The following is a 13814-nucleotide window of genomic DNA, read 5'->3' as shown; positions in this document are numbered from 1 at the left end:
GGGAGATGGGCCCCGAGCTCGGTGCCCCAGGGCTGGGGGACGGGATCCCTCCCGGGGCCCTTCCAGCCCAGCCAGGTACTTTAGCAAACAGCCCCAGCTCTGAAGCGCCTCCCCCTGGGAAATGCCCCGTTGGAGAAGGGGGGCTGCTCCGGGGGGTGTCCCAGCCTCTCATGGCCCCATCTCCTTTGTCTGTTTTCTCCCCAGGGGAAGCGAGAAGATGGGGCCAGTCGCCTACTTCAGCCTCTGCCTCCTCGGCTGCCTGATCTTTAACCCCTCAATGGCCAGTGAGTCCCTGCCCGGCCCCTTGGGAAGTGGATTCATTTCCCTTGTCACTCCCAGAGCCACTGCCCGTCTCCTGCTGCTGGGGGTCACTGCCCGGGGGGAGCCCAGGCCCTGCAGCCCCTCCCCAGGGATCAGATGAGAGAAGGTGGGTGAAAGGCCCCCCAGGGTCGGCTCTTCCCATGAGGATTGGGTGGGGCCAGTCCCTGGGCAACGGGCACTCAGCCCCCGTCAGCTCCAGGCTCCCCTCCCCCCCTCCCGTGGTCCCCTCCCACTGGCCGGCCGTGTCCCCACGGGGTCCCTCTCCAAGGGCTGCTCATGGCTCCGCTCCAGCCCCAGCTTCTCCCCCATCCGGCCTCTGCTCCCGGCTGGGCTGCCCCAGTCCCTGCACACTGTGTCTTTTTCCTCAGACTGTCCCGTTCCTCCCCCCTCTGGGATACGGCTCCACCCCGTCCCTCTGTGCCCCCAGGACTGAGAAGAAATGGCTCTGCCTCTCAAACAGCGTCTAACCACTGGGTTCTGTCCCCACCCTCTCTCTTCAGGGGTACAGGCTGTGTCCTGTCCCGGGTGCTGGCTGCCCTTCCAAGACAGCTGCTATCGATACATCGCCCAAGAGAAAAACTGGATGGAGGCTGAGGTGAGAGGCTGGGGGCAGCAGGGCTCAGGGATGCTGGGCTGGAGCTGGAGGTGGGGGATGGGGCGGTTTAGGGTGAATATCAGAGTAAGTGAGTTGGGCTGGGCTGGGGAATCAGCTCCGGTGGGAGGGGCGGGGGAGGGTTGCCAACTTTCTAAGTGCACACCCCTGCCCTGCCCCTTCTCTGAGGCCCCGCCCCCAATTGCTCCACCCCCCCATCCTCTGTCACTGTCCCCCACCCTCACTCACTTTCATGTGGCTTGGGCAAAGGGATCAGGTGTGTGGGGTGGGTGAAGGCTTCGCCCTTTGGTGCGGGCTCTGGGGTGGGCCCAGGGATGAGGGATTTGGGGTATAGGAGATGGCTCTGGACTGGGGCAGGGAGTTGGGATACGGGGGGGGTATAGGCTCTGGGCTGGAGGTGTAGGAGGGGGCTGCAGGTTGGGACTATCCACAATGACTGTAATATCTTTCTTGAGTGGTAACAGCTAATTTTGACCCCATCATTTCATATGTGTATTTGGGATTATATTTTTCAATGTGCATTACTTTACATTTATCCACCTTGAATTTCATCCATCATTTTTTTGTCCAGTCACCCAGTTTTGTGAGAAACCTTTGTAACTCTTCACAGCCTGCTTTGGACTTAACTATCTTGAGTAGTTTTGTATCATCTGCAAATTTTACCATCTCACAGTTTAATCCTTTTTCCAGATCATTGATGAATATGTTGAACAGGACTGGTTCCAATACAGACCCCTGGGGCACCTGACTACTTACTTCCCTCCATTCTGAAAACTGACCACTTATTCCTACTCTTTGTTTCTGATCTTTTAACCGGTTACTGATCCATGAAAGGACCTTCCCGCTTATCCCATGACAGCTCACTTTGCTTATGAGCCTCTGATGAGGGACCTTGTCAAAGGCTTTCTGAATATCTAAGTACACTAGACCCACTGGATCACCCTTGTTCACATGCTTGTTGACTCCCTCAAAGAATTCTAGTAGATTGGTGAGGCATGATTTCCCTTCACAAAAACCATGTCGACTCTTCCCCAACAAATTATGTTCATCTATATGTATCTGGCAATTTTTTTCTTTACTATAGTTTCAACCAGTTTGTCCAGTACTGAAGTTAGCCTTACTGGCCTTGAATTACAAGGATTGCATCTGGAGCTTTTTTTAAAAATTGGAATCACATTCTCCAGTCATCTGGTGCAGAAGCTGATTTAAATGATTTAAATGATAGGTTACATACCACAGTTGGTAGTTCCGTCAGAACTCTTGGGTTGATACCATTTGGTCCTGGTGACTTACTGTTTAATTTATCAATTTGCTCAAAACCTCCTGTAATGATAACTTAATTTGGCACAGTTCCTCAGATTTGTCACTGTCATAAATATGAAGGGAAGAGTAACAACCTTTATGTATGAAGTAACATAAAATCCCTCCTGGCCAGAGGTACAGAATCACTTTACCTGTAAGGGGTTAATCAGTTCAATTAACCTAGTTGGCACCTGACCAGAAGGACCAATGGAAAAGAAGATACTTTCAAATCCGGGGGTGGGGGGAGGTTTTGTTTGTGCTCTCTTTGTTTTGTTCCCTTTCTGGATGGTAAGAGAGACCAAGCAGGTAAAACATTTCCTGAAAACATACCTGAAATACTTGTGGCATCTTAGAGACTAACACATTTATTGCAGCATAAGATTTCGTTGGCTACAGCTCACTTCATCAGATGCATAGAATGGAACACACAGACAGGAGATATTTATACATACAGAGAACATGAAAAGGTGGAAGTACACATACCAACAGGAAGAGTCCAATCAACTGAGATGAGCTATCATCAGCAGGAGAAAAAAAACCTTTGAAGTGATAATTGAGTCTCTCTTTGGACTCTGTTTTTGAAGTTTTTTTATTGCAAAATTGCCACCTTCAAGTCTGTCACTGAGTGGTTAGAGAGGTTGAAGTGTTCTCCCACTGGTTTTTGAATGTTATGAGTCCTGATGTCAGATTTGTGTCCATTTATTCTTTTGTGTAGAGACTGTCCGGTTTGGCCAATGTACATGGCAGAGGGGCACTGCTGGCACATGATGGCATATATCACGTTGGTAGATGAGCAGGTGAATGAGCCCCTGATGGCGTGGCTGATGTGGTTATGTTCTATGATGGTGTTCTCTGTATGTATAAATATCTCCTGTCTGTGTGTTCCATTCTATGCATCTGAAGAAGTGAGCTGTAGCTCATGAAAGCTCATGCTGAAATAAATTGGTTAGTCTCTAATGTGCCACAAGTACTCCTGTTCTTTTTGTGGATACAGACTAACATGGCTGCTACTCTGAAACCTGAAATGATACATTTAAAAATACAGAAATTGTAAGTAAGGGCAAGGAAATGCGTTAGATTATCTTTTGTTTTAGCTTGTGAATTTTCCCTGTGATAAGAGGGAGTTTTATTCCTGTTTTTTGTAACTTTCAAGCTGAGCCTAGAGGGGAATCCTCTGTGTTTAAATCTTTTTATTACTCTGTAAAGTTACCTTACATCATGATTTTGAAGATGTGATTTTTTTCCTTTTTCTTTAAATAAAGTTCTTCCTTTAAGAACCTGTTAGATTTTCAGTGTCTTAGGGACAAAGGGTCTGGTCGGAACTCACATTATTCTCAAGCTTCCCCAGGAAAGGGGGTGAATGGGTTTGGGGGAATATTTTGGGGAACAAAGGACTCCAAGGGACTCTTTTCCTGATTTTTTGTCTAAATCACTTGGTGGTGGCAGCAATACTGTCCAAAGACAAGGAAAGGATTTGTGCCTTGGGGAAGTTTTTAATCTAAGCTGGTAGAAATAAGCTTAAAGGGTCTTCCATACAGGTTCACACATCTGTACCCCAGAGTTCAGAGTGTAGAGGGAACCCTGATAGTCACCTGAAAAGAACGGCTCAGGTTTGGGAATCTCTCTCACATCCTCAGCCATGAAGACCAATGCAAAGAATTAATTTAGCTTCTCTGCAATGGCCTTATCATCCTTGAGTGCTCCTTTAGCATCTCGATTGTCCAGGGGCCCCACTGGTTGTTTAGCAGGCTTCCTGCTTCTGATGTACTTAAAAAGTTGAATTTAACTTCCACTTTTTAAAGGATGCCTTTTTGCCTCTCACTGCTCCTTTTACTTTCTTGTTTAGCCACGATGGCTGTTTTTTGGTTCTCTTACTATGTTTTTTAATTTGGAGTATACATTTCAATTAAGCCTCTATTATGGTGTTTTTAAAAAGTTTCCATGCCACTTACAGGGATTTCAGTTTTTGCACTGTACCTTTTAATTTCTGTTTCACTAACTTCTTCATTTCGGTGTAGTTCCCCTTTCTGAAATGAAATGCTACCTTGGTGGGCTGCTGTGGGGTTTTCCCCACCACAGGGATGTTACATTTATTATGTTTGTAACCCTTCTGTCACGTGGAGCCGGCAGCACCCAGGGCCGGGTTCAATATCTAGGGGATCCGTTTCAACAGTACAACACAGAACCGTCTCGAGCCCCCAGCCAGTGACCTGGGACAATTACACACCCCCCCCCCCGGGGGCCTCTAAGCGGCAGTACTTCCCCTCTCGCAAGCACCGAGTCGGAGTGTAGCAAAACCTTTTAATAAAAGGAGGGAAAAAAACTCAGCATTAATTTGCATATTAATGCAACTAGGGTTCATAAACACAAATGACCCACCCCCAAGTAAGTTGGTCCGTGTCCTTTTCCCCTCAGGTACTTAAGCTCAGGAACCCAAATGCCCCATTAACATTCCCATCCCTTCTCTGTACCCCACTGACAGTTGCTGTCCTTGGCCAAGGCAGCCCCAGAGCTCAGAGGTTCATCTGCAGAGTTCACCTCCCACCCTGCATGTGTGTGGGGGCTAAGGGGGCACCTTACACGCTGCACTGCTCAGGCACTCGCTCGTCGCCCCAACGGTCGATTGCGGCGTGTCTCTGTGGGGCTCTGCTCTGGCCCTCGCCACCAGCCTCTCTGCCCGTTGCCCTGCTGCCCGCTTGCCACGCCTGTTTCATTGCTGTGTAGGCTTCCGGGCTTGGCTGCAGCCCGGGCTCCAGGACCCTGTGAGATCTGCCAGGAAATCCCCTCGGCCAGGGCTGCACTGAGGTCCTGTGGTGCTAATTGCTCACGGGCACAAGCCGAGCGCCTGGCAGAGTCCGAGTGCCTGGGTCAGCACCGTGCCCTTCATCCGCCCCACCCGTGCTCTCCTCCCAGCATGACAGCGGGTGTCTGGCAGAGCCATGGCCCAGGGCAGGCCGGTGCTCAGAGCAGAGCCCAGGAGCTGGGGCGGGAGGGATTGGGTGACGCCAGCAGGGCACAGGGTGGCTGTGGCTGTGCCGCGCGGGGTAGGGGCCAGGAAGGTGAGGGGGGCTGGAGGGAGGGAGGCGGCTCTACCTGCTCCCCCCATTGGTCCTGGGGAGGGGAGAGGCGCTACCGGGGGTCCTGTCCCCTCACAGCCCTGGCTGCCCGGGGGAGGCAGGGCCCCAGAACAGAGCTGGACTCGCTCCTGCTGCTCCCTGCCAGGGGGAATGGGGGGTAACTAGCTCTGGTTTCTCTTCTCCCAGGCTGAGTGCCAGCGGCATGGACAGAAGGCCCATCTCGTCTCCATTCACGGTCCTGAGGAAAAGAACATGCTGGCCCATTACGCCAAGCAGAACCCCCCAAACAAGATTCACATCTGGATCGGACTCTCAGACCCTGCGCATGTGAGTGCCCGGTTCCTGCTTTGCCTCTGGCAGCCCCTCCCCAGCCCCTGGGCTCTGGGTCTCTGCTCAGTGAGGTTGTTGTTTGGGGCGGGGGTGGCGCCAGAGCAGGATTTCCATTGGAACGGGGTGAAAAGGGGCTGTAACCGCCTGGGTTTTCAGTCACAGGATCGATCCCCAGCACCCGGTGCAGAGTATAAACTGCTGTTACTAATATTCACATTAGTGACACTAGCGCCCGGGGACCCACCACACCGGGGGAGGGGGAGCTCTCCAGGCCAGTCTCTAGTCCAGCAAACAGCCTGGCATAGGCACCGACTTCCTGATTTCCAGGGGGGAGGGGCTCGACCCCTGCTCCGCCAAGACCCTGCCCCCACTCCACCCCCTTCCCCAAAACCCCACCCTGCCTCCTCCTGCCCCCACTCCACCCCTCCCCCAAACCCCACCCTGCCTCCTCCTGCCCCCAAACCCCACCCCTTCCCATAGTTGGGACCCTCCTTCCAGATGGTGCTGGGGTTGCCTCTCGCACTGAGGTGGCCTCTCCGGGGGAGGGAACTCCAGTTTCTAGGAAAAGGCAGGTGTTAGTAATGGGAGATTCAATCATTAGAAACGTAGGTAGTTGGGTCTGTGATGACCGGGAGAACCGTATGGTGACTTGCCTGCCTGGTGCGAAGGTTGCGGATCTCTCGAGGCATCTAGACAGACTTATGGTTAGTGCTGGGGAGGAGCCGGTGGTCGTGGTACATGTAGGTACCAATGACATGGGAAAGGGTAGGAAAGATGTCCTGGAAGCCAAATTTAGGCTGCTAGGGAAGAGACTGAAATCCAGGACCTCTATGGTGGCATTCTCAGAAATGCTCCCAGTTCCATGCGCAGGGCCAGGTAGGCAGGCAGAGCTTCAGAGTCTCAATGTGTGGAATGAGACGATGGTGTAGAGAGGAGGGGTTCACGTTCATTAGGAACTGGGGAAACTTCTGGGATGGGAGGAGCTTATACAGGAGAGATGGGCTCCACTTAAACCAAAATGGAACCAGACTGCTGGCACATAAGAACATAAGAACATAAGAAAGGCCGTACCGGGTCAGACCAAAGGTCCATCTAGCCCAGTATCTGTCTACCGACAGTGGCCAATGCCAGGTGCCCCAGAGGGAGTGAACCTAACAGGCAATGATCAAGTGATCTCTCTCCTGCCGTCCATCTCCATCCTCTGACAAACAGAGGCTAGGGACACCATTCTTTCCCATCCTGGCTAATAGCCATTTATGGACTTAGCCACCATGAATTTATCCAGTCCCCTTTTAAACATTGTTATAGTCCAGCCTTCACAACCTCCTCAGGTAAGGAGTTCCACAAGTTGACTGTGCGCTGTGTGAAGAAGAACTTCCTTTTATTTGTTTTAAACCTGCTGCCTTTAATTTCATTTGGTGACCCCTAGTTCTTGTATTATGGGAATAAGTAAATAGCTTTTCCTTATCCACTTTCTCAACATCACTCATGATTTTATATACCCTTAGATGACTGGTGCCTCCCCATACTGGTCTAACGGGGAGGTCACATGTCCCCCCCCAGCCATCCCTCCCCCGCACCCAGCCCAGGGCCGCCGCACTCTCCCCACCCCACGTTACCTGTGTGTGTGTGGGGGGGCAGGGACCGTGTCCTCCCACTGCCCCGTCCTGCGCCCCGGCACGTCCCGCCGCCCCTCCCGGTCGCTGCTCTGCAGCCGGACAGAGCCTGGCTGGGCAGGCGGCTGCTGCTCGCTGCCCATGGGGGTGGGGGAGCTCCGGCTCCCTCCCTCCCTCCCTGCCCCCGGCCCCCGAGCCCAGACCGGGAGCAGAAGCCGCCTCCCCAGCCAGGCTCCCAGGCAGCCGCCATCCCGCGGTGCAGCAGAGCAGCAGGAGAGGGGCTGGTCCCGCCCCTTCCACGCCCAGCCCAGCCTCCACCCCCTTCCCACCCCGTCCCGCCCCCCGCCCCGGAGCACCCACGGGCTCTGTGCCTGTGCAGGCTGCTTTCCAGGCCAGGCTCAGTCAGTGTCTCTCCCTGGGGCCCCGCCCAGCCGCTGCTGTTCCCCCATAAACCCTGCACAGAGCCGCCCCCGGCTGCAGTGTCTGACAGTCACAGCCTGCTCCACACGCTGCTCCCCGGCTCCTGGGGCTGCACGTTGTTCCTCGGTGGGTTCCTCTGCATCCAGCGTCTCTGCTGCTCCGGGCTCGCTGTGCTGCTTGTCCCCGAGCCAGGCCATGGCCAACCCCTGCTAGTTAATCCACACAGTGACCCAGCTGCCGAGGCTGAACGGGACGTTTCTGAGAGCTCGGGGCTGGGCGCACGTGGTGGGTGCTGCTGGCCCTGCTGGCCGGCCGGCAGCCGCAGAGCAATGCCGCCGGTGGCACCGATGGGAGACGGGGGAGCTCAGGGGGCAGCACTGCTGGGCAGCACAGACACACCCTGCTGCAGCCGCTCCTGTCTGGCCCCAGGGCGCGGGAGAGGCTGGTGTTTCGGGGGGTGGCAGCGCAGACTCCTGCACGAGGCTCCCTCCAGCCCACAGGCTGGTGTCACTTGCTAAACACGCCCGACTGCTCTTGGCCTCCTCACTTCTCACCGTGACAAAATGCCAGAGACAGAGACCTCCTGCGCCACGTCGCAGCCTTTCACCCCTCGGGGGGTCCACGGAGCCTGGGGCAGCATCAGCCTCTGCCCCTCAGCAGCTCCCCCTGCACCCGCCCACGGAGGAGCTGCCCACGAGGGACACGGCCCCGTACAAAACCCTGGGGAATTAATAACCCAGAACTCTGTTCAGGGACAGGGAAGTGGGGATCAGGACCCACCCGAATCCCTGAACACATGGACAGAACAAGGAGATCGTCACCAACATTCCCGGCTCCTTCCATCGGCTGAGGTGCTGGCAGCCCACTCCAGGCGCATACAGCTTCTGCTTCCCTCCCCAGCAAACAGCCCAAGGGACACACGATAGGGCGGGGCCATGGGCAGTCAGGATTAATGGTCGGAGCAGAAGCAGGAAGCGGCTCCAATACAAGGGTCAGAGCCGGAGTCAGGCATTAAGAGCCAAGCCGAGGGACAGAGGCAGGAGGGGACCCAGGCGGTACATCAAGGGTCAGAGCCGGAGCCCAGGGGCAGGGTAAGGAAGCCGGGACCAGGAGCAAGCTGAGGCGGCCAGGACTGAGCAGGAGCAGGGCTGGGAAACAAGCAGGAGCAGCAGCAGGAGGAGCAGGGCTGGAGCAGGACAGGAGCACGGGGAGGAGCAGCAGGCACAGGGAGGATGGCGGCCGTGGCATGAACACACGGAGCAGCCCGAGAGCTGCTGGGCTAAGAGCCGGCCAGCTGCCCTTCCTGCCCAGGCGTCGTCGCGTGGGTCTGAGCACACGAGAGAGACCGGGGGCAGCAGCGTGGGGCTGCGGGACAGCGCGTGGGATGACGCTGCAGGTGCTGCCTGTCGGGCTGTGCTGGAGATGGACGTGGAACCTGAGGGCAGGTCGGGGTGCGCTCCCCTCGGCGATGTGGGGATGGCAGGGGCAGGGGGTGCTGGAGACTCTCCCTTCATTTGCTATTTTCATCCTTCGGAGGGTTGGGCAGGTCCTGGTGTAACTTCAGCTGCCAGTAAGTGTAGCCCTGGTTGTCAGCACTGACATTTCATAGCAATGATCAGTGTCTCCAGGGTCACTGGGCAGCCTCTGTCCGTGCCCTGCCCATGGCCCCTCGGCTCCGGGGCACGTCTCTAGCTGTGTAACCTTGGGTTTGACGGGGCTCTGGTCTCCTTTGTCTCTGCAGAATCTAACCTGGAGATGGTCAGATAATTCCCCGCTCACTTTCAGAGCTTGGGATAAGGGGCAACCCAATGATCTGGTAGGAAACGAGCACTGTGCGGTGTTATTTTACAATACAGGTAAGCAGGCGGCTCAGACCCCCATGGACCTACCACCCTGGCAGCCCTCTGACCACACAAGTCCTGAGATACTGATCCGGGCTGGCCCCAGCGCACTCTGGAGTGCAGATCCTGGCTCCTCTCTCTTCCCAGCCCCATGCTGGGAGGGCAGTCAGGAATGAACCCTTTGTCTCACCTGGTAAAACTGCTGCCCACCGGATCTCCTGGGTCAGTTCATGTGTCTGCTCCAGTGACAGGCAGGAGAGAGATATGCACACGCGCGCGCACAGACACAGACACCCCCCCGTCCCTCCGGCCCCAGATGGGGACTCTGCTGAACTGTTAAAGGGTGATGGCTCGGAGTCACTGTTGCACCCCTGCTGTGCAAACACTGATCTACACAATGATGTGGATACCAGAGCTGCATTTGTCCCCCTCGTGGGGTCGTGTTACTCACAAGCATTTGCACACACACCGGCTGCTTGGGTAAGTTCCAAATAGCCCAGATGGCGACAGCAGCTAGCCCAGTGGTTTTCAGCCTTTTTCTGTTGGTGACCCCTTCGCACGGCCAGCCTCTCCGTGTGACCCCCGTTATACATTCACAATGAGAGGGGTCATTTAATTGAATGGGGATTTGAACTTTCCCAGGAAAGCTCAGATGTGGGTTGGCGTCTCTCAAAGTCCATTGTCCATTAAGTGTTCCTTGACTGGGCACTTACTGAGAATAGTCCCTTCTCAAGAAGTTGACCAAATGCTGCACTGAGGGTACCGAGAATCAAAACACATTGAGATACAAGTACTTAGCCTATATTCATAACTTCAATGACAAAAATGATACACACATACAGACAGCATCATCATAACCAGCAAATCAGAACTTTTTCATAGTTATTGCACCTCCTTTGTACAAGATTTGGTGCAAATATATAACAGTGGTTGCAACAATGATCGATACAGTCATAGTTTATGTCAATAACATCTCAACAGGGCCTGCAGTGCCAGTGGGTGTGGGGAGTGATGAGCAGCTCTGGGACTCTCAGACCAATTCCATTTATCACTGGGACAGGGCTGGACCCGCCATGAGCCGGGTGTGTTAGACAGTCAGACGCTATGGTAACAAGCAGCCCATTGAGCACTGGGCTCTGTAATAATTGATTCACATTTTAATAAAACATGAATTCTTTGTTACTTTTATGAACTATTCCAAAATTGCACCCAAAACATTATGTTAAAGGAACATGAAAGTCCCAAAGTCAAGGAAGTGCCGGACTAAGGCTGCCCATGTAACCTTAACGGAGCCCCTGGTACATGTGCATCATGATATGGTTTTGAGTTACAGGCTCACTGTCCGTCAGGCCTGATGCCGGCAGATGGGCACAGCCAGGGCCGCAGTCACTGGACGGGGATAGAGTCAAAGAGCAGCAGAAACCCGCACCCCAGGGAACAGGGCACTGAGAACGGCCTATACCCCCCGCGGAGCTCCCTGCTGGGCCTGGGGTGCTGCTGAGGGGCTGAGCCCACCCAGCCCAGCCCCAGGACTCTCCTTCCCTGGGCGCTCTCTGGCCTGGCTACGCAGGAATCCGACTGCCGGGCAGCCCCCGGGCACGGGCACAGACACCCCCAGAGCAGAGGGGTAACGGGTCTGAGGGAGGAACGTGCTGCTCCGTGCACAGCAGGCCGGTGACACTGACTCCTGGGGCAGGGACACATCCCCTCTGCCCGGCGGCTGAGCCCTGCCTGGGACAGAGGTTCCCATGCGTGTAGCCAGACCCAGGTGGGCAGGGCATGGAGGGGGCCTGGCTGGGGGCAGCTCACTCAGCAGGGAGGAGGCAGCAGCCCAGTTCCTGAGCGGGTGCCCCAGTCGCGGGGCAGGGCTCTCGCTCTCTCCTCTGCCCTCTGGCTGGGGTGGGGGGCGCGTGGGGTGGGGGAGGTAGGAGCAGTAGCACATGGACCAGGCGTCTCCCCTTTCACACTGAGCCTCGGCCTCTCTTTGCAGGATGGGGCTGCCCCAATCTGGGGCGCTCAGGGCTCCATCCCACCCTCCTCTTCCTCAGGGCTGTGCACAGGGGCTGGGATCTTCTCCGAGGGGCAGGGAACGGGGCGGGGGAGGGGTCACTGTATGAGCAGGGACGGCCCAGCCTGCCCCACCCCACGGGTCATCTCTGTTTTTCTTTCTAGGTTTTCAGAAATGGCACGATTATCCCTGTGAACACAGACACGCTTTCATGTGTAAGCGCAAACCCTAGGGGAGGCAGGTCGCCTGCACCTGGGGGCTCCCAACACCTGGGCTGTGACTGAATCGAGTCCCTCCCTCTCCCCGGGGAGACCAGATCCTGTGTCCCCGGCTGCAAAGTCCCTTCTGCAAAGCATCGCTGAGTTACGCTGTGTCACTCCCGCTCTGCTCTGCCCCCTTCTCTCCCTGTCGCACCCACGCTCTGCTCTTCTCAGCCATCTCAGCACAGTGCAGTGATAATAAACTTTCCCTCGAACATTCAGCTCAGTGCATGTGAGAAAGTAGATAAGGAAGTGTTGTTTACTCCTTCTCATAAGAACTAGGGGCCGCCAAATGAAATTAATAGGCAGCAGATTTAAAACAAATAAAAGGAAGTTCTTCTTCACACAGCGCACAGTCAACCTGTGGAACTCCTTGCCAGAGGATGTTGTGAAGGCCAAGACCATATGAGGGTTAAAAATAGAACTAAATAAGTTCCCGGAGGATAGGTCCATCATTGGCTATTAGCCAGGATGGGCAGGGATGGTGTCCAGAGCCTCTGTCTGGCAGAAGCTAGGATTGGGCGACAGGGGATGGATCACTTGATAATTCCCTGTTCTGTTCATTCCCTCCGGGGCACCTGGCATTGGCCACTGTCGGCAGACAGGACACTGGGCTGGATGGAACATTGGTCTGACCCAGTAGGTCTTATGTTCCCATCTAACATCCAGACAGTCCCGAGGGTGAGGGCTTCATGGCTCGAGAGGTGCCAGTTAAGGCAGCACTGAAGGCTCTTTCTGTGAAAAAGAAGAACCAGCAGCAGCAGCAGCAACAGCAGCAGCAGCAGCAGCGGTGGGGTGTGTCCAGGGGCCCCCAGGGGTCTGAGGACCAAAACCTGACGTGGAGGAGGAGAGAGGTGTCTGTCCAGGCCGCAGGGGAGAGCCAGAGCCAGCAAGGCAGCAGAATGAGCTTCTCTGTACAACTCCTGGGCCTGATCCGCTGCCGCTCTCAGTCAGTGACGCTCCCCTGCAGAAAACCAGCCGAGCTCCCTGGCACCAGCTGAGGACCTGGCCACTGAGCTGCCCGGCCTCTCCTCTGAGCCGCTGCTCCACAAACTAGCGTAGACAATACGCCGTCGTGTTACAGTGCGACAGGAAGGGCTCCCCCCCCATCCAGCCAGATTGCACATCACCCCCTCCAGCCTCCCCGCCCCCCAAAGCCAGGGAAGGGGCGCTCAGCTTTCAGCCGGGACGAGGTGAACAGCGGGGGGGGGGGCCCCATGCTCTCTGCCAGGGCTGGCCAGGAGTGATGGGAAGGGAAGAGCCTCTTCCACCGTCCAACTTGCATCCGAGTATCTCTTCAGTGCTGCCATTCGCATCTTCTCTAACATCCCCAGGCCTGGTCAGAGTGGCCTGAAATGTGGCAGGCCAGGGCGGGGCCTGAACCGGACTCAAGGCTCAGTCACTTGAGTCGCCACTTGGGAGTCTGCCAGTTCTATGGCTTGGTTGTCCCACCTGGAACCACTGCTCCAGCAACTCGCCCTCACTCCCCTCCCAGAGCCAGGTGTGAAACCCAGGAGTCCTGGCTCCCAGCATCCTGCTGCTCGCTAGCAAACAGGTGTGTGGCTGCCTGGCAGAGTGCGCTGGCACAAGTGGCAGGGGGCTCTGGTGTGGCTCTGGGGGTCCCTCACTCAGACCCTCCTCTGGGAGGGTACCTATGGTTCCACACAACCTCTGCCCTTTCGGGGGTGGCACTAGGAACTGGGAACCTCACAGAACGTCCCCGCCCTTAGCTAACCCTGCCATGTTCTCCCCAGCCTGACCTCCAGTCACCCGTCCCACGGGGCCCGCAGCACGGCCCCTGCAGATCACTGATCCAGCGAGTCATCGCCGAGGGACAGAGCACGCGGGGCACCGCGCGGGGCCTGTCACAGATCCGAGCAGACACCCCTTGCTGGCTGAGAGGAGAAGCTTCATCCCCTTCCTGTCCGGCCCCTCTTCTTGTGGGTTTAAACCAGGGCACAAGCCCCAGACTGGCAGTGAGATCTATACTTAGAGTTCACAAGTGTGAGCTCCTCAGGCACTATAA

The 13814-nt window shown here is 55.7% G+C and overlaps 1 protein-coding gene across 1 annotated transcript; it reads left to right on the top strand.

The window, feature by feature from the left end:
* The first annotated feature begins 204 nt into the window (after positions 1 to 204).
* On the top strand, positions 205 to 12009 carry LOC123375845 (C-type lectin BfL-2-like). The gene is made up of 5 exons (XM_045027166.1): positions 205 to 284; positions 822 to 916; positions 5500 to 5640; positions 9421 to 9535; positions 11693 to 12009. The coding sequence occupies exons 1-5, from the start codon at positions 218 to 220 to the stop codon at positions 11758 to 11760; spliced, it is 486 nt and encodes a 161-aa protein (XP_044883101.1). The 5' UTR covers positions 205 to 217; the 3' UTR covers positions 11761 to 12009.
* The last annotated feature ends 1805 nt before the right edge of the window (positions 12010 to 13814 follow it).

The sequence above is a fragment of the Mauremys mutica genome, chromosome 1 (assembly GCF_020497125.1).
Source record: "Mauremys mutica isolate MM-2020 ecotype Southern chromosome 1, ASM2049712v1, whole genome shotgun sequence".
Classification (NCBI taxonomy): Eukaryota; Metazoa; Chordata; order Testudines; family Geoemydidae; genus Mauremys; species Mauremys mutica.
This window is presented reverse-complemented; position numbering and strand designations above follow the sequence as displayed.

Coding starts and splice junctions, on each gene's coding strand:
- LOC123375845 (XM_045027166.1), top strand. CDS start 218: ATGGGGCCAGTCGCCTACTTCAGCCTCTGCCTCCTCGGCTGCCTGATC. Junction 917..5,499: donor AAAACTGGATGGAGGCTGAG/GTGAGAGGCTGG, acceptor CTCTTCTCCCAG/GCTGAGTGCCAGCGGCATGG. Junction 5,641..9,420: donor GACTCTCAGACCCTGCGCAT/GTGAGTGCCCGG, acceptor TTGTCTCTGCAG/AATCTAACCTGGAGATGGTC.